Raw genomic sequence first — 14,599 nt, forward strand, 5'->3', positions numbered from 1 at the left:
TATACTTTTCTTGTAAAATATACAGAAAATCAGTGTATAAAATGTGTAGTATAAAATAAAATTAACATTTTTCCCCACTTTATTTTCACAAATATAGGAAAGGTTTTCAGAAAGATTGATCAACAAATTTTATTATTACTTTTTTAAAAAATAAACTCTAATTATGCTAGTGATCTTTTATATTTTGCTCTAAGTTACAATAAATATACCTGAAATTCCCACTGTAAAAAGAAGCAAATAAAAAGTGCATACAAATTGAAAGGCGGAAATCACAAGTTGAGTGTTCATAATATCTGTATGTGCCAAAAGGGTACAGAACCTGTCATTATATTTATTAATAAGGTCCACCTGTGTGTTAATAAAAAGGCATGATTATTATAGTGCATTTAATAGAAACATCAGTAGGTAAAATTTCAAAAGCTGTACTTGTAAAGAATAATACTGAAAATCTTAGCCAAACATGAATCCGATCATTTGCTGCTTCAAAATAAAAATGTCGATAAAAGACAATGATGACCAGTAAGGTCACTTTTGGTTATTCAGTGTACTGTTGATCAATACATTGAATAACCAAAAGTGAAAAAATAATAATAATAAAAAAGCTCCAATTTAATACTTCAGAAGATTTTGTGAAGTTTGTGAGGAACTTCATACAACTGATCTATGTGTAATTTCATAACAATCGAAAATCACAAAGTGCACCAAGCAATACCACAAAATGACATAAAAACCAAAGCTTTACGTTAATGGCAGTTTGCAATATAGCAGTGGTTTCAAACTGGTAGCCCACAAGCTACATGTGGACCCCAAATACATTCTGATTAAGTATCTGTTGCAAATTAAATGTTGCAAAGATTTCAAGATGTTAGTCATTTGAAGTCTGAGGTTTCATTACATTCAATACCATTAAAAGCAAACATGAATAAAACCTAAAAATTTATAAATTTAGTTAATTAATTGACAGGGTGATATAACTTTTACTCAAAGATTTGAAGATACATACTTTATTACCTTTTATTTGTATTTGTCAAAACATAAGTATGCTTAGTTATGAATTTTTGCATTAAGAATAATCGCTTTTGGGGGAATATACACAAACAGCTCTTTTTCACGGTTGAAAATTAATAAGATGAGAATTTGAATGACGAAGGATCATCTGCAATCCATGAAGATCATTTTTCATAAACATATGTCTTTATTTATGCAGCAAAGTGCTGTCCCATCACAAGTATTCGGACGCATACAATTTGAGTTTGAAACCACTACAATGTAGGGTTTGAACAATTAAAATGAAATTTGCTGAATACAGCATTTCTAATTTCAAGCCAGTACTATACATTTCTGATTTGAAAACTCAAATGATTTCGTATTTTGTTAACAGCAGCAGATTAACATTTGAATCTGCAGTGGTATTAGAGCGTTTGACTGCAAACATTGGGATTCATAAAATATATTGATGTTCAAAGAAGGATAAATTGTTGGTGCTCACCAGGCTGGTATGACAGCCACAGTAACCAGGCTCTTGTCTGTACACCTAGAAAGCTGAAGAACTTCATAAGTGCAATTGTTAAGGTAAGAAGTTATTTGAAAAGGATGTTAAGACTGGTGAAAATATAGCTAAATAACATAAAATAATGACTATTCAGTTTATGGAAGAACTTAATATTGAATGTTCTTTTCTATAAAAACTGTTTTGAGTCACAGAGTAAATATTCACCATTGAACAACTATAGCAAAGCTTATGATAACAGCATCATTGCTAAATGCTGGTTTCAGAGGTGTCAGGAATTAAAAAGTTGAATGGTACAAAATGCAAAATATTTATTGTTCAGCAATGAGTAAATCTTAATTGTGTTTCATACTGCCAAAATTTTACATGTGGAAAATTCCTTCAGCAGTACATAATTGAAATTTTCTTATGCCTAGAATAGAAAATGAAGGTGAATTGGTGATCCTATGGGGTGCAGTCAGTGAAAGTTTCTGACACACTAAAATTATTGATGAGCCAAGTCCACTTAATTATTCAAACTAGTTATGCTTAAGAATGCTTCACATATCAAGATTATAATGTACCACTCCATATAACAAACCTAGTGACAGAATAATTTAGAAGAACACAAAAGTGAACTTTAGCGTCTTCCACAACCTATACAATTTCCTGACCTCAACACTATTCTGCTTTATGAGATATGCTAGAGCTTATAAATGGATAATGTCTTTTTCATACATCATCATGAAATGAAATAGTCAATACTTTACAAAAGAAATGATTAAAAATACCTTTAATGATAGAATAAGGTTTGTATCAATTATTTTTTTTAAAAAACTGGCCCAATATTATTTTCTAAAGACTGATAAAAGAGGGCCTATATTGTATTAGTAGTTTGTATCAATTATTTTTTTTAAAAAACTAATGCAATATTATTTTCTAAAGGCCAATAAAAGAAGGCCTATATTAAATTAGTAATGTACTACAGTACAAAGTTTTCCAAAATCTGGAATCATTGGGACTTAGGTGATTCCAGATTTTATATAAATCTAGTAAAATGGCATAGTGAAATTATTTTAAAAAATTCTTTATTAATAGTTAGTGCCCTTTCATTCTGGAAAGTCACATTATAGCCAAACCTGTGCTTGGATATTCTACAAGTCTTCATTCATCTTATAAAATGTTTTAACTGTTTATCCCCTCTTTCACAGGGAAAATGCTCCAATAGATAATTATCATTCTAACATGAAATACTTATGCATAACTATCATTTATGTCTGCATCTTGTTTATGGAATATTTAATTAATCTCTTGAATTAACATAATGTGAAAGGTACTGGAATGTTAATTCCAAATTCTACATTAACATTTAAATTATAAGCTAATATTACTAACATATTTCAGGCACAATACTCCCTCTCATACACAAAATAATAATCATTTATTATTAATGTGTATATATAATTATTATTATTTTGTTTGATAGTAGTTTATTATTTTTATTCCAGTATTTTGCAGTCTTCTGAAAATATGAAACCAAATTTATTTTTTAAAAACAATTTTATTTAAATAATCTATATCTACAGAAATATTTCTGTACATTATTTCTATTTACAAAATAGTTTACTAGCTTTTGTCAAAATATATTACCACATTTTGTACACAAAAGTGTTTCCATTTTATGCATTCCAGTATTGCTATAATTATTAAATTTTAACACAGTTTCTGAACTAAACAAGCGATTTACAACTGGTTCCAATTCACTTCTTAGCAGGCTTAAATCACATGTTTGAGCATTTGACTCTTTTACCGATACCAGTTTTCTTAATAAATTCATATCATCTGGCTGTAATTTTATGCAATCTTCATTACTGCAGATCTGCAATATAAAGTAAAGAAATGCTTCATATGTGTTAATCTAGCGAATAAAAACTGCACCATCTATTTAAATAGAGCAGATTTCTAGATCAACAAAGCTTATAAAACATACTCATAAGATGCTTATAAAAATATACATCTTTATATAAATAATATAGCAAAAAATTATGCAAAAGAAAAATATCTCATTACAACAAAAATGGGGCAATTCAGTCAGAAATATGGTAAATTACATGGTAAAATAGTAATTCAAATAATTCTTAATTGAGGTATATAATACAGGGTGTTTATAAAGTCCTGGACCCATTTTGATGTTTAATAACTCATAAAATAATGAAGATATAAATAAACTTATGGCATTTATTGATGGAATAACTTATATATTTTCCTTTTCAGGTTTGAATATCTTTACTTTTGTAAATATCGTCTGCACGTGTGATTAATTTCAGATAATTTCATTTTCCAGTCTAAATATCTGTACTTTTCTAAATATTGTCTGCTTATTAATTGCATTTTTCTCTCTTTTGTTTTTGGCAACTATTGCAATGTTATGTTTACTTTTGATGTGTTTGTTCTAGTACTTTTGTATGTGATGTTTTATTCGACCAAATATTAAAGAGAATGCATACACCACAAGAGAAAGCACAGATTTTATGGTGGTTCATAGAAACGAAATCCATAACGCAAACACAGAGAAATTGCAGAAGAATTTACCAAAAAGATCCTCTATCCAAAAGCAGCATCTTACGGTGGAAAAAGAATTTTCTAGAAACTGGAAGTATCGCAGATAAGAAACGTTCCGGACGTCTCTGCACAAGTGATTTTGATGTTGAGCATGCCGCCAGAGAGACATTTTTACACAATCCTAGAAGATCTGTGAGATCAGCGGCAAGAGAATTGTACTTGCCAATTTCGACAGTGTACAAGGTTATTAAGAAAAATTAAGACTGCATGCATACAAAGTTCAAATTGTTCAAGTTTTGGAATCGGACGATAGGCCTAGAAGGATGGCCTTTGCAACAGATATGCTAAAGAGGACAGAAGATGATGCTGAATTTCTGAAGCACATAATGTTCATCCTTTCATCTTTCTAGCATTGTTAATCACCATAATGTGCGCATATGGGGATCGGGAAACCCCCATGAATACCATGAGGCACAAAGGGATTCCCCAAAGGTTAATGTGTGGTGTGGACTAATGCACGACCGAGTCATTGGGCCTTTCTTTTTTACAGAAAAGACGGTCTCATCAGTCGTATACTTAGACATGTTGGAAAACTTCGTATTTCCACAACTAGAAGAGCTTCAGCCACATGTCTTTTTGCAACAAGATGGTGCACCACCTCATTGGAATACCATCGTTCCTAGTTCTTTGAATGACCATTTTACATGAAGATGGATTGGGTGAGGAGGTCCAATTCCTTGGCCACCCAGATCACCTGATATAACACCGCTAAGGCTTTTTCCTTTGGGGATTTGTAAAGGACAACATTTACAGGAGGAGAGCGTCGAACATTAATGACCTAAAAGCCAAAATTGCAACCGCAATATCCTCTGTGGATGCCGAAATGCTTGCTGGTACCTGGCGTGAAATTGAATATCGACTTGATATTCTCCGTGCGATGAAGAGGGCACACATGTAAGCTCATTGACAAGGGTCATGAAACTTTTTGAGCCTATCCAACCATTTATGTTACTAATTTTAATCTATCTTTATTATTTTATGAGTTATTAAACATCAAAATGGGTCCGGGACTTTATAAACACCCTGTATTTCACTAGTTGAATGGCATCTGTAATAATATTTATCTAACCCAGGAGTGCATACACTCTTTTGAGTTACACGAGCGTGCCCCCTCGCACTCATATTTTTTGAAGGAAAAAAAACAGTTCAAGTAAAAGTATTACATTTATGCCATAAATTTATGATCAAACTTAAAAAATACGCAAATTATAAAAATTAAAATTTTAATTTTCCAATTTTTTCATGAAATACATTTTTTTAAAGAGACTTAGGCTTTTTGATCACTTTTAGGCTTTTCGATCACTAAAGCTTCGTTCAGATGGGGGCGTAAAGGGTATAAGTGGTTAAAGCCAAGCTCCGTTGCCAAGGCAACCAGTCTGTGCTACGTCACAAAATCTGGTTTAGTGCTCATGGTATAGGGTTCAAAGTTTTCAACTTTATGCTGAGTTTGGGATAAGCGTCAACCAATCAGAGTGAAGCTAAAACGAAGCGGCATTCCACAGAAGATTTCGCTGTCACAAAACAAGCAGAGCGAACGCGGGAAGTCAATCGAGCAGGAGAACAGTGCCAGAAAGTTTCAGATACATCCATGCATGCAGCACAAATTTAGCTTCTCCTATTGACCACAGCTTATACCCCGTTCTCGCAAGTGTGAACGGAATTTCCGTATTTTATGTCCTTATGATTACTCTTCTATGCCCTTTACTCCGCCGACTGAACGCAGCCTAATTTTTTTGTCTTTTCCAGTAAAGCAATAAATGTCATTCTCATTTTTGTTTTCAGAATCCATCTTGATTTCTGAATCAGTATCATGAGAACTAAAAAATTCAATATCACTTTCATCATCAGTTTCTTCAACAATGGATTCTTCCTCAGTTGATACACCTTCTAAGAATTTTTGAAAACGTGTCATTTCTTCCTTGAAGGATAAATTACACGACGTTTTCAACATTCTGTGCTATCACAAATGAACTACATCAATGCGAATAGGCCTGCTGGGGGCAATCAAAACAAAACTATGAATCAAATTTCCAGCGAAAAACATTCGAAACATAAAGCAGATGACCTTGGAGGAGACTACACTAAACCACAACCACTTGGGAAAAATAAGGGTGTTTTCAGAAAGGTTTCTTTAATTGGGCGGGTCCATTGGACACAGCGTGCGGGCTCGTGGTTATAATCATAAAAACAAACTCTTTTCAGGATGAATTAATAAAGAATATTATTATTAACAGGCCTTTTAAAATAAAATTAATTAATTAATTTACTTAAATTAAATGGGGAATTGAATAAAAATTCCCCATTGTATTTATCTCTCCAAATATTAATACATGTCAAAAATAAATTTTGGTCTCACCACAAAACCTGAATTTACATTTTTATCCGAGAAATTATAAGAATTTGTTTCAGATCAAACTAATCTATGTCTAATAAAATAGTAGGCTAATGACCATAAAATTTCTTTCTAAAATTAATTATGTTAAAAAAAAACTGATTTTCTATAATGCCTATTCTTAAGAATTTCCACAATTAAAAAGGCCTAGAAGATTAAGTTTGTAAATCTTACAAAGCTAGTATTAACTCAATTTCATACACTGTTATATATATAATCTCTGATACAGTACAAAAACTAAAATAACATGGAAGCATATTGCCTCATTTTTTAAAACATGATAGACATAAACACAAAATCTCATTTCCCGGCAGTAATATTAAATGTCATTTGTAGTTCATAACTAGATACGGTACTTCCAACGTGAGATCAGTTCAACATATTAACACGTACATGATGTGATTATTTTCATAAAGCATACATAGTGCAGGACAAACACTTATAGCATGAATAAATAAACAGATATAATTTACGTGAAGTGGATAACGAAATATTTTTGCCGGCTTACAATGCAACTTATCATAACATTCTCTTCTTGTAATCTCAACTCTCTGTCACGTGAGAGAGTTACAAAAACACATGCCGTTTGGCTAAAGTGTGCATGTGTAGCATTTATCATATCATGATAATAGAATTTAATCTTGGAATAACATAAGCCTAAAACATGGTTATACAAAAATCCTTTTTTTTAAGACAGCTAATATAAATTCTCCACTTGTCTTGAGGCTAATGCTAAGCTATACTCTTTACAGTATAATATATTAAAATCATTAAATGAAACTTATATTCATGCATATTTTGCACAAAAAGAAGAAATAAAATAGCAACATGTGGGTTATTCTTTACCTATATATTAGACATCTACTTTATGAACTGGATAAATGAATGCTGGGGAATGAGTACCAAATTGGAAGAGGGAGATCTGCTTGCTTTATAATATATGGAATAGATTTGACAGCTATTCTAGAGCTATAAATACAAGGCCCAATTTCCAGGACTGACGAAAAGTCGGAAGATGGCACTAATGATTGCATATTGAAGAACGTTTACTTGTGCATGTGCAGTGCAATCAGCACCATTCTAAAGTAAGTGGTTCTCATGGAAAGGTGCATTAAAACATAGCTCTTAAATTCCTATTGTCGAAGTGAAAATGGAGCAAAGAATTAACATTAAATTTTGCTTCAAATTGGAAAGACAGCTGCGGAAACCTACGAAATATTAAAACAAGTTTACGGCGAGGATGCATTATCCCGCTCAAGAACTTTTGAATGGTTTAAATGCTTTCGGGACAGGCGTGAAAACATCGAAGATGATCCACACACAGTTCGGCCACAGTCCGTACCCATGCCGGAAGCAATTGAAAAAGTTTGCGATATGGTGAAATGTAATCATCGATTGACTATTCGAGTACTTGCCAATGAATTCAACATGGGCAAAGAGACAGTTCGGCAAATTTTGACGCAAGACCTAGGCAAACACAAGATTTGTTCCAGATTCGTTCCTCACCATTTAAGGGACAAACAAAAGCAATTGAGACTGTACGCATGTGGCGAATTTATCAACAACGCTGATGCTGACCCTGCGTTTCTGGATATCCTATCCATAAATTATGTTCAAAAAACGAGTCTTGGTGTTATTAATATGACCCTGAAACCAAGCGTCAAAGCTCCGAATGGTGGTCTCCAAGTTCACCAAGGCAGAAAAAATTTCGATTTGAAAAGTCCAAAATCAAGGTCATGTTAATTGCTTTCTTCGACTGTGATGAACTCATTCATCATGAATTTCTTCCTGCTAACATGACTATCAATGGACAGTTCTACACAAAAGTTCTTGACCAACTTCGAAAACAAATTCATAGAGTGAAGCCTCCTTTTCAACAAAATGGAGTTGGCTGCTGCTACATGACAATGCCCGCCCACACATTGCGTTGCCTGTGAGGCAATTCTTAGCCCAGCATGGTGTCATTGATATGCAGCATTCACCATACTCTCCAGACCTAGCACTCGCAGACTTTTTCCTGTTTCCTAAGCTGAAAAATTTGCTGAAGGAAACAAGATTTCAGGATGTTGAAGCCATCAAGAAAACTGTAATGCCACTATTAAAGAGCATTCCAAAAGAGGACTTTAAAATTTCTTTCCGATATTTTTACAGCCGAGCACAGACGTGCATTACGGCTGATGGGGATTACTTTGAATCATATTAAATGGCTATATTTAACCTTTTTTCTTCTGAGTTATTCCATGAGTCCTGGAAATTAATAGCCGGACCTTGTAGAATATATAACCTTAAAATAATACACTGAAAATCTAATTTCTTCAATATTGTATCAGAGTAACAGGATTTATCAAGATGGTCAAAACCAAGTCACTCAAGAGTTTTACATTAATTATTTTAAACTCAGATCTAAATAATTCTGAAATGCTCCTTAAATAGAATTTTAACACACATAAATTGTGAAAATTCCCTAGTTCAAGAAAGCTGGCCTTTTAACAGAATTTTAAAACATTCACTGTAGCTATTATATACTGTCATACTTGTTTAATGGTTTAACTTATTTATCTGAATGATTTATTTCAATGAAATTATTTTGAGATCTTTTCTAAAATCTAGGCAATAATAATTAAGGGAAAAAAAAAAAAAAAACAGCTACTCATATGCAAACCCACATATCACAATTTATTGAGCTGCCCATAATAAACATCTGAAATAAAAGTTTTATCTAATAAACAATCTGCAGAGTATTAAACAAATGATAATCTGATGGTGCACTGTTAGAGCTATATGGTGGATGTGATTATGTATTCTAGCAAAGATCCTGTAATTTCCAATGAGTGGAATTTGACACCAAATCTTTACAATTCCAAACATAACTACTACAAAGGACCTTTCATTTTTGCTAGAAGTTGGCAGCACACACTGGAAATGATCATTTTGATAAAAGCTCAAAAAAAAAAAAAAAAAAAAAAAAAAAACGTTTGGGGGTATAATCTCAGCAAATGTATAATTGACTTTCTATTCTATCAGATTTTGATACTGTTCGAGTTAGCTCTAGGTTTGAACCATGATATTTTGTCCTTGGTCTTTCTGTTAATGATCCAGTTTTCATAATCAGTCATCAATCATTTTTAAAAATGGATCAATTTGGTTACATTTCAAAAGCAAGTCACATGTCTTGATACAACTGGGGATCTAAAACCTCATCTTCCACCAAGTGTTTTCAAATGGTTTTCAGTGATTATTTTGGATGAATTTAGACTCCCATCAAGTTCAAGTATGATTTATGAGGCAAGACTCTCAGCAAGTTCAAGTATGATTATCACACAATCACCTCTTTTAATTTGCCATCATCAATTTCAGTTTGTCTACAAAAAACATGGAGCACCTTAAGGTGAAAAACCACCAGAATGATATTTTGAAAACCAGTTCTGACATATGGAATTTTGTTAGTGTGTCATCACCAAAGACAGCATAAATCTTTTTTTGAGTGCATGTGCAGCTCTTTTATCTTTGTGGAAGTCGTATAATGTGACTAAAATGCTGATTATATCTAACAGTCATGACTACAATTTTTTATTCCTTTCCTCTGCCAAAATTTTTCTTTCAAACATTATAAATGTAAAACCAGAAACACACTACTAACATTTCAGTTAAAAACTACTTAAAGTTAGAATGTTGTATTTCTTAATAAGAAACACATACACATATACCTTCAGCGAGAAACGAATTTCAAGCATCTATTCTGAAATTCTATTTACTACAGTAAAATCTTAATTATACTATCAGCTTTCATATCTACCAATTTTTAAGCAAGAAATAAGGCCAAATTGATTACAATTACATACACAATCATTCAGAAATTGTTTTCATTTTTACCATAAACAAAATTCATTTGTATTTCCCAAGTTGCTTTCAACTGCTCAGTTTTTCGAGTTGCTTCAAAAGCATTGCTCTCTGATTCTTTTTTAAGAACTACAGATTTTAGAAGCACATGCTTTGAGTAAACTATCACTCAGCTTGGAACATGAAAGATTAGCTTCATAGATTGTAAATATCATAACAGTTATATCCAGTCAAATTGCATTGTAACAATTCTCTATAGACTGATAAAAAAGAATATTACATCAAATGGTCATTGTAACAGATGAGACATGGAATATCAGTTCAAACTTTCTTATAGGTTATATAATAATACTAAAATTATACTAAAAATTTAAAATATTAAAATTAACTTACAAAGCAACGTGAAAATATCTTCTTCCTATTTAACTGTACATTAAAATACTGGATTACATCAGAAACTACACTTAATTCATCAGGATTTTTTGATACAGTGTAACAAAAGCCATCCTTTACTTTATCTTTCACCTAAAATTTAAAAAAATTACAATACCTAATTGAGCCATACATTCTTTCCTAAATAATTTCATCTATTTTTTAAAAAGCTCTAAGATATTAAAAATAAATAAACAAATAAAATAAAAGCCATACCATTTCCCCAATTTTTTCAGAACAAATAATTATCCTTCCATCTGATTCTGCTACCTAGATTATGATATCAAAAGTGAATATTCTGCACAAAAAGTTTTATAAAATTTTTGCCTACATGCAATTTAATAATATAGCTTTGAAATTTATTAAAAGCTTCTTTAAGAAATTAAAAAAAGTTTTGAAATATAGGGTTATTACAAATGGTTCATTAGGTTTTAAAATGTTGCATTTTAGAAAATATTGCAAGTTAAAAAAAAAAAAATTAGCATTAAATGAAAAAAAAAAAAAAAAATATTTTAGATTCAATCAATGTTGTATGCTCCTCTTGTTATACAACACATGTCAAACAATACACCAGTACAGCCCAAAGCAGGGCCAAACGAATGTTCCATTAGTCTGTGCTCTGGCAGAGAGTAAAAAAAAAAAAAAAAAAAAAAAAAAAAAAAAAAATCAAGGGGTGCAAAATTACCAAAACAAAATGAGAAAATCATAATGGAGTTCCTGAATTAATTAGAAAATTATCTGAAAAATATTCTAAACTAATAAAACAATCTAATTTTATGTACTAATGACCACAAAACTTTCAATACACTACTCCACTAATACATAAATTCATCTGGCAAGAAATGATAGACTTAAAAATAAAATAGTTAAAAAATGTAAAATATTCACAGTACATAAAAACTGAAGTCAGTATACATAAAAAACTGTATAAAATAAATAAATAAATCTGAATTTTCTAGTGTTTTTTTTTTTTTTGTTTGTTTGTTTGTTTTGTTTTGTTTTGTTTATTTTTGTTATTTTTTAGCCTATGACATCTTTAAATACATAAAAATATATTTTAGATAGTTTATGTTAATTTCTTTGATAAATTTGTTGAGTGTTTGAGAAAAATAAGTATTTATTTTATTCATGTGAATGAAATTGGTGGTTTTTATTATTCAGCCTATTAGACAATTTAGAACAAAATGGCAGATTTTTTGGCCACTATTCAACATTCATATGAATTTCAGTATTTCAAATATTTCATGTAGTTATACTTTTTTCTATCGGTAATTAGAAGACATGTAGAGTAAATACTGGATATACAGGACATGAAATAAAATTTTCAAGTACAAGAAAGTTCTTCAGATCTACAAAAGAGAAGTTTTTCACAAAGATGTGTAAATATTCTTCAGATTTGAAGGTTTTTTTGTAATGACACAACATATTACATAAATTTCAACAATTCTAAAACCACTAAGAAAATTCAACCATCATTAATCACTAGAGCTCTTGGTGATATCACAGTTCCAAAATGAAAATCTGGCAAAATATTTGCAAGGAACTTGACCACCATAGATGCCACCTGGATTGTGGTGACATCACACATGGGAGCTTCAGTTCTGGTTGCACTGTTAAACTGGAGTCAAAAAGGACCCCCAAAAAAATTTCACGTAGAGTTATGTTGTTGAAGATCGTTTGAGTAGTGTGTGTGGCTATTAGCAAAAATACTTGCTCCATTACTGCCGCTTTGCTTACACTTATTTTGTCGAAAGGCGCTGTTTATTGTGATTTTAATTCTACAGAATTACCCAAACTGATTCAAGAGAATTTTTTTTGCGTGATTCTAAATTAAGTCTATTATATATTTTTAGAATGTTATACAATGGCACAGTGTTAATTACATTAAAAAGTGGTTTCCCTGTCATTTTTGCTCAAGTTTTCTTATGATATTTTTATTTGTTTATACTGTACTCTATTATTACATAAATTATAATCAGTGTGATAATCTAAATCTATTTACACAATTTAACAACGTATTCCATTTATGATTATTTATCATATTTCATTGCAAATGTTTCTATTTGTGGGAAGCATTTTACTAATGAAATTATGGAACTGTATTTCATTCTTTCTAACTTTACAATAAAAAAATTAAAATTATATTTATCTTACATGCCCAGAAAAATACTGTCTGAAGTGTTGAAAAATGATATGTTTCTTGTAATTTTGAAATTTATTATTATATATTTTTTTAGTTATAAGCTAATACTTTGGCAGAAATTTGCTTTTAAATGTTCATTAAAATCTTCATGATTATACCTCTCTTAGAGTGAGTAGATTAAGATAAAATTAAGACTTAGTAATATCATTGTTGGTTCAAGTCTATTTGAAAGCAAATATTTGGTACTTTCCATTTGGCCGGCGCAGGCGATAAAGTCGCCAAAAATGGTACAAACGATGCCAAATGGAATATCTTCGCTGGTAACCTTTTCCACCTCATTTTCAAAACAAGTCACAGCCATTTCTTATAAGATTGATTGTTTTTTTCAATATTGGCATACAATTACATAGAAATTTTACAAGATAGTTCAATTTTATGCCATAAGGCCATTCGCAGTAAGTAAGTCAATTAGGATCCAATCACACTGCTCAGCTGAAGGCGAAAATATAAAGTCAAGGGTTTAAATCATAAACTCTAATGAGAATGCACTAGCGAAGTAAAGCACTGGTGTTTTACATAATTTCTGAGTAAGCTTTCATGAAATTATTCTTGAAATAATTCTTGCATTTAAACTTGTATTCCATATTAAGATTTAACTTGAAATTAATGTAGATAATGACTGAGAGAATTAGATTTTTGTAGCGTAGCTTACGTGAGATGAGATCACTTAGGGTCACATGATCTGAACCGGCAAATCAAGATATTGTACCATGAAAGCATAGTAAATTCTTAAATTAATGTCTCTTTACAAATTTATTGTCTATATTTATTGTCTTTTTACAAAATTTTAAACGATATTAAGGTGTTTATGCCTTCAAACTAAAAAATTCTTAGAACTAACATTTGTTAACACTTTTTATGTATATACTGTGCGTTGTCACCACTAAAGTCTGCTTGGCAAGATTTGCACCGGCGAAACGGAAAAGTACCAAATACACTGCTGTGCATTGAAAATGCAACACAAAGAAGGAGTGGTCAGAAAGTGATGAAATTTGGAAAAAAGACAGCAAGCGGCAATAAGTGATCTTTATTTTCAAAATGATAATCAGAATACAGAGCAAGAACGGCGTCGGCTCAGTAGGATGTAGGACCACCGCGGACAGTGATGCACGAAGAAACACGTCTAGGCATAGAGTCAATAAAAGTGTAGATGGTGTCCTGAGGGATGGATCTCCATTCCCTTTCAACCATTTGCCACAGTTTGTATTCTGAACGAGACACGGGCAGAGTCTGCAAATGGCATCCAATCACATCCCAGACATGTTCGATTGGTGACAGGTCAGGAAAGTACGGTGGCCAGGGAAGCATCTGTATACCTTGCAGAGCATGTTGTCAGATGCGAGCACTGTGTGATCAGGCGTTATCCTGCTGAAAAATTGCATTAGGCAGCCCCTGAAGGTAGGGGATTGCCCTCGGCCGCAGTACATTATTCAAGTATTGTTGAGCCGTTATAGTGCCCTGAATACGAACTAGAGGTGACCTGGATTCATAGGCAATAGCACCCCAAACCATTATGCCACATTGTCGGGCAGGGGGGGGAATTCCACAGTTGCTGCCGGATTAGATCTGTCTCCAAATCGATGCCACACACATATGCGGCGACTGTCACTGGATAAACAGA

General features: G+C 31.9%; 1 protein-coding gene across 1 annotated transcript in view; it reads right to left on the reverse strand.

Moving 5' to 3' along the window:
* Window positions 1-3,030: 3,030 nt before the first annotated feature.
* Window positions 3,031-14,599, reverse strand: part of LOC118204037 (exonuclease mut-7 homolog) — a 124,737-nt gene continuing 113,168 nt past the window's right edge. Inside the window, exons 15-17 of the mRNA XM_085806688.1 lie at window positions 10,992-11,045; window positions 10,737-10,868; window positions 3,031-3,368 (exon numbers count right to left, since the gene is read on the reverse strand). Coding sequence (XP_085662814.1) covers window positions 3,126-3,368; window positions 10,737-10,868; window positions 10,992-11,045 — 429 coding nt within the window. The 3' untranslated portion in view covers window positions 3,031-3,125. The remainder of the gene's footprint in view (window positions 3,369-10,736; window positions 10,869-10,991; window positions 11,046-14,599) is intronic.

This window comes from Stegodyphus dumicola, chromosome 12 (assembly GCF_044657685.1).
Source record: "Stegodyphus dumicola isolate Sdum_Otavi_A_Nest chromosome 12, ASM4465768v1".
NCBI classification, from domain to species: domain Eukaryota; kingdom Metazoa; phylum Arthropoda; class Arachnida; order Araneae; family Eresidae; genus Stegodyphus; species Stegodyphus dumicola.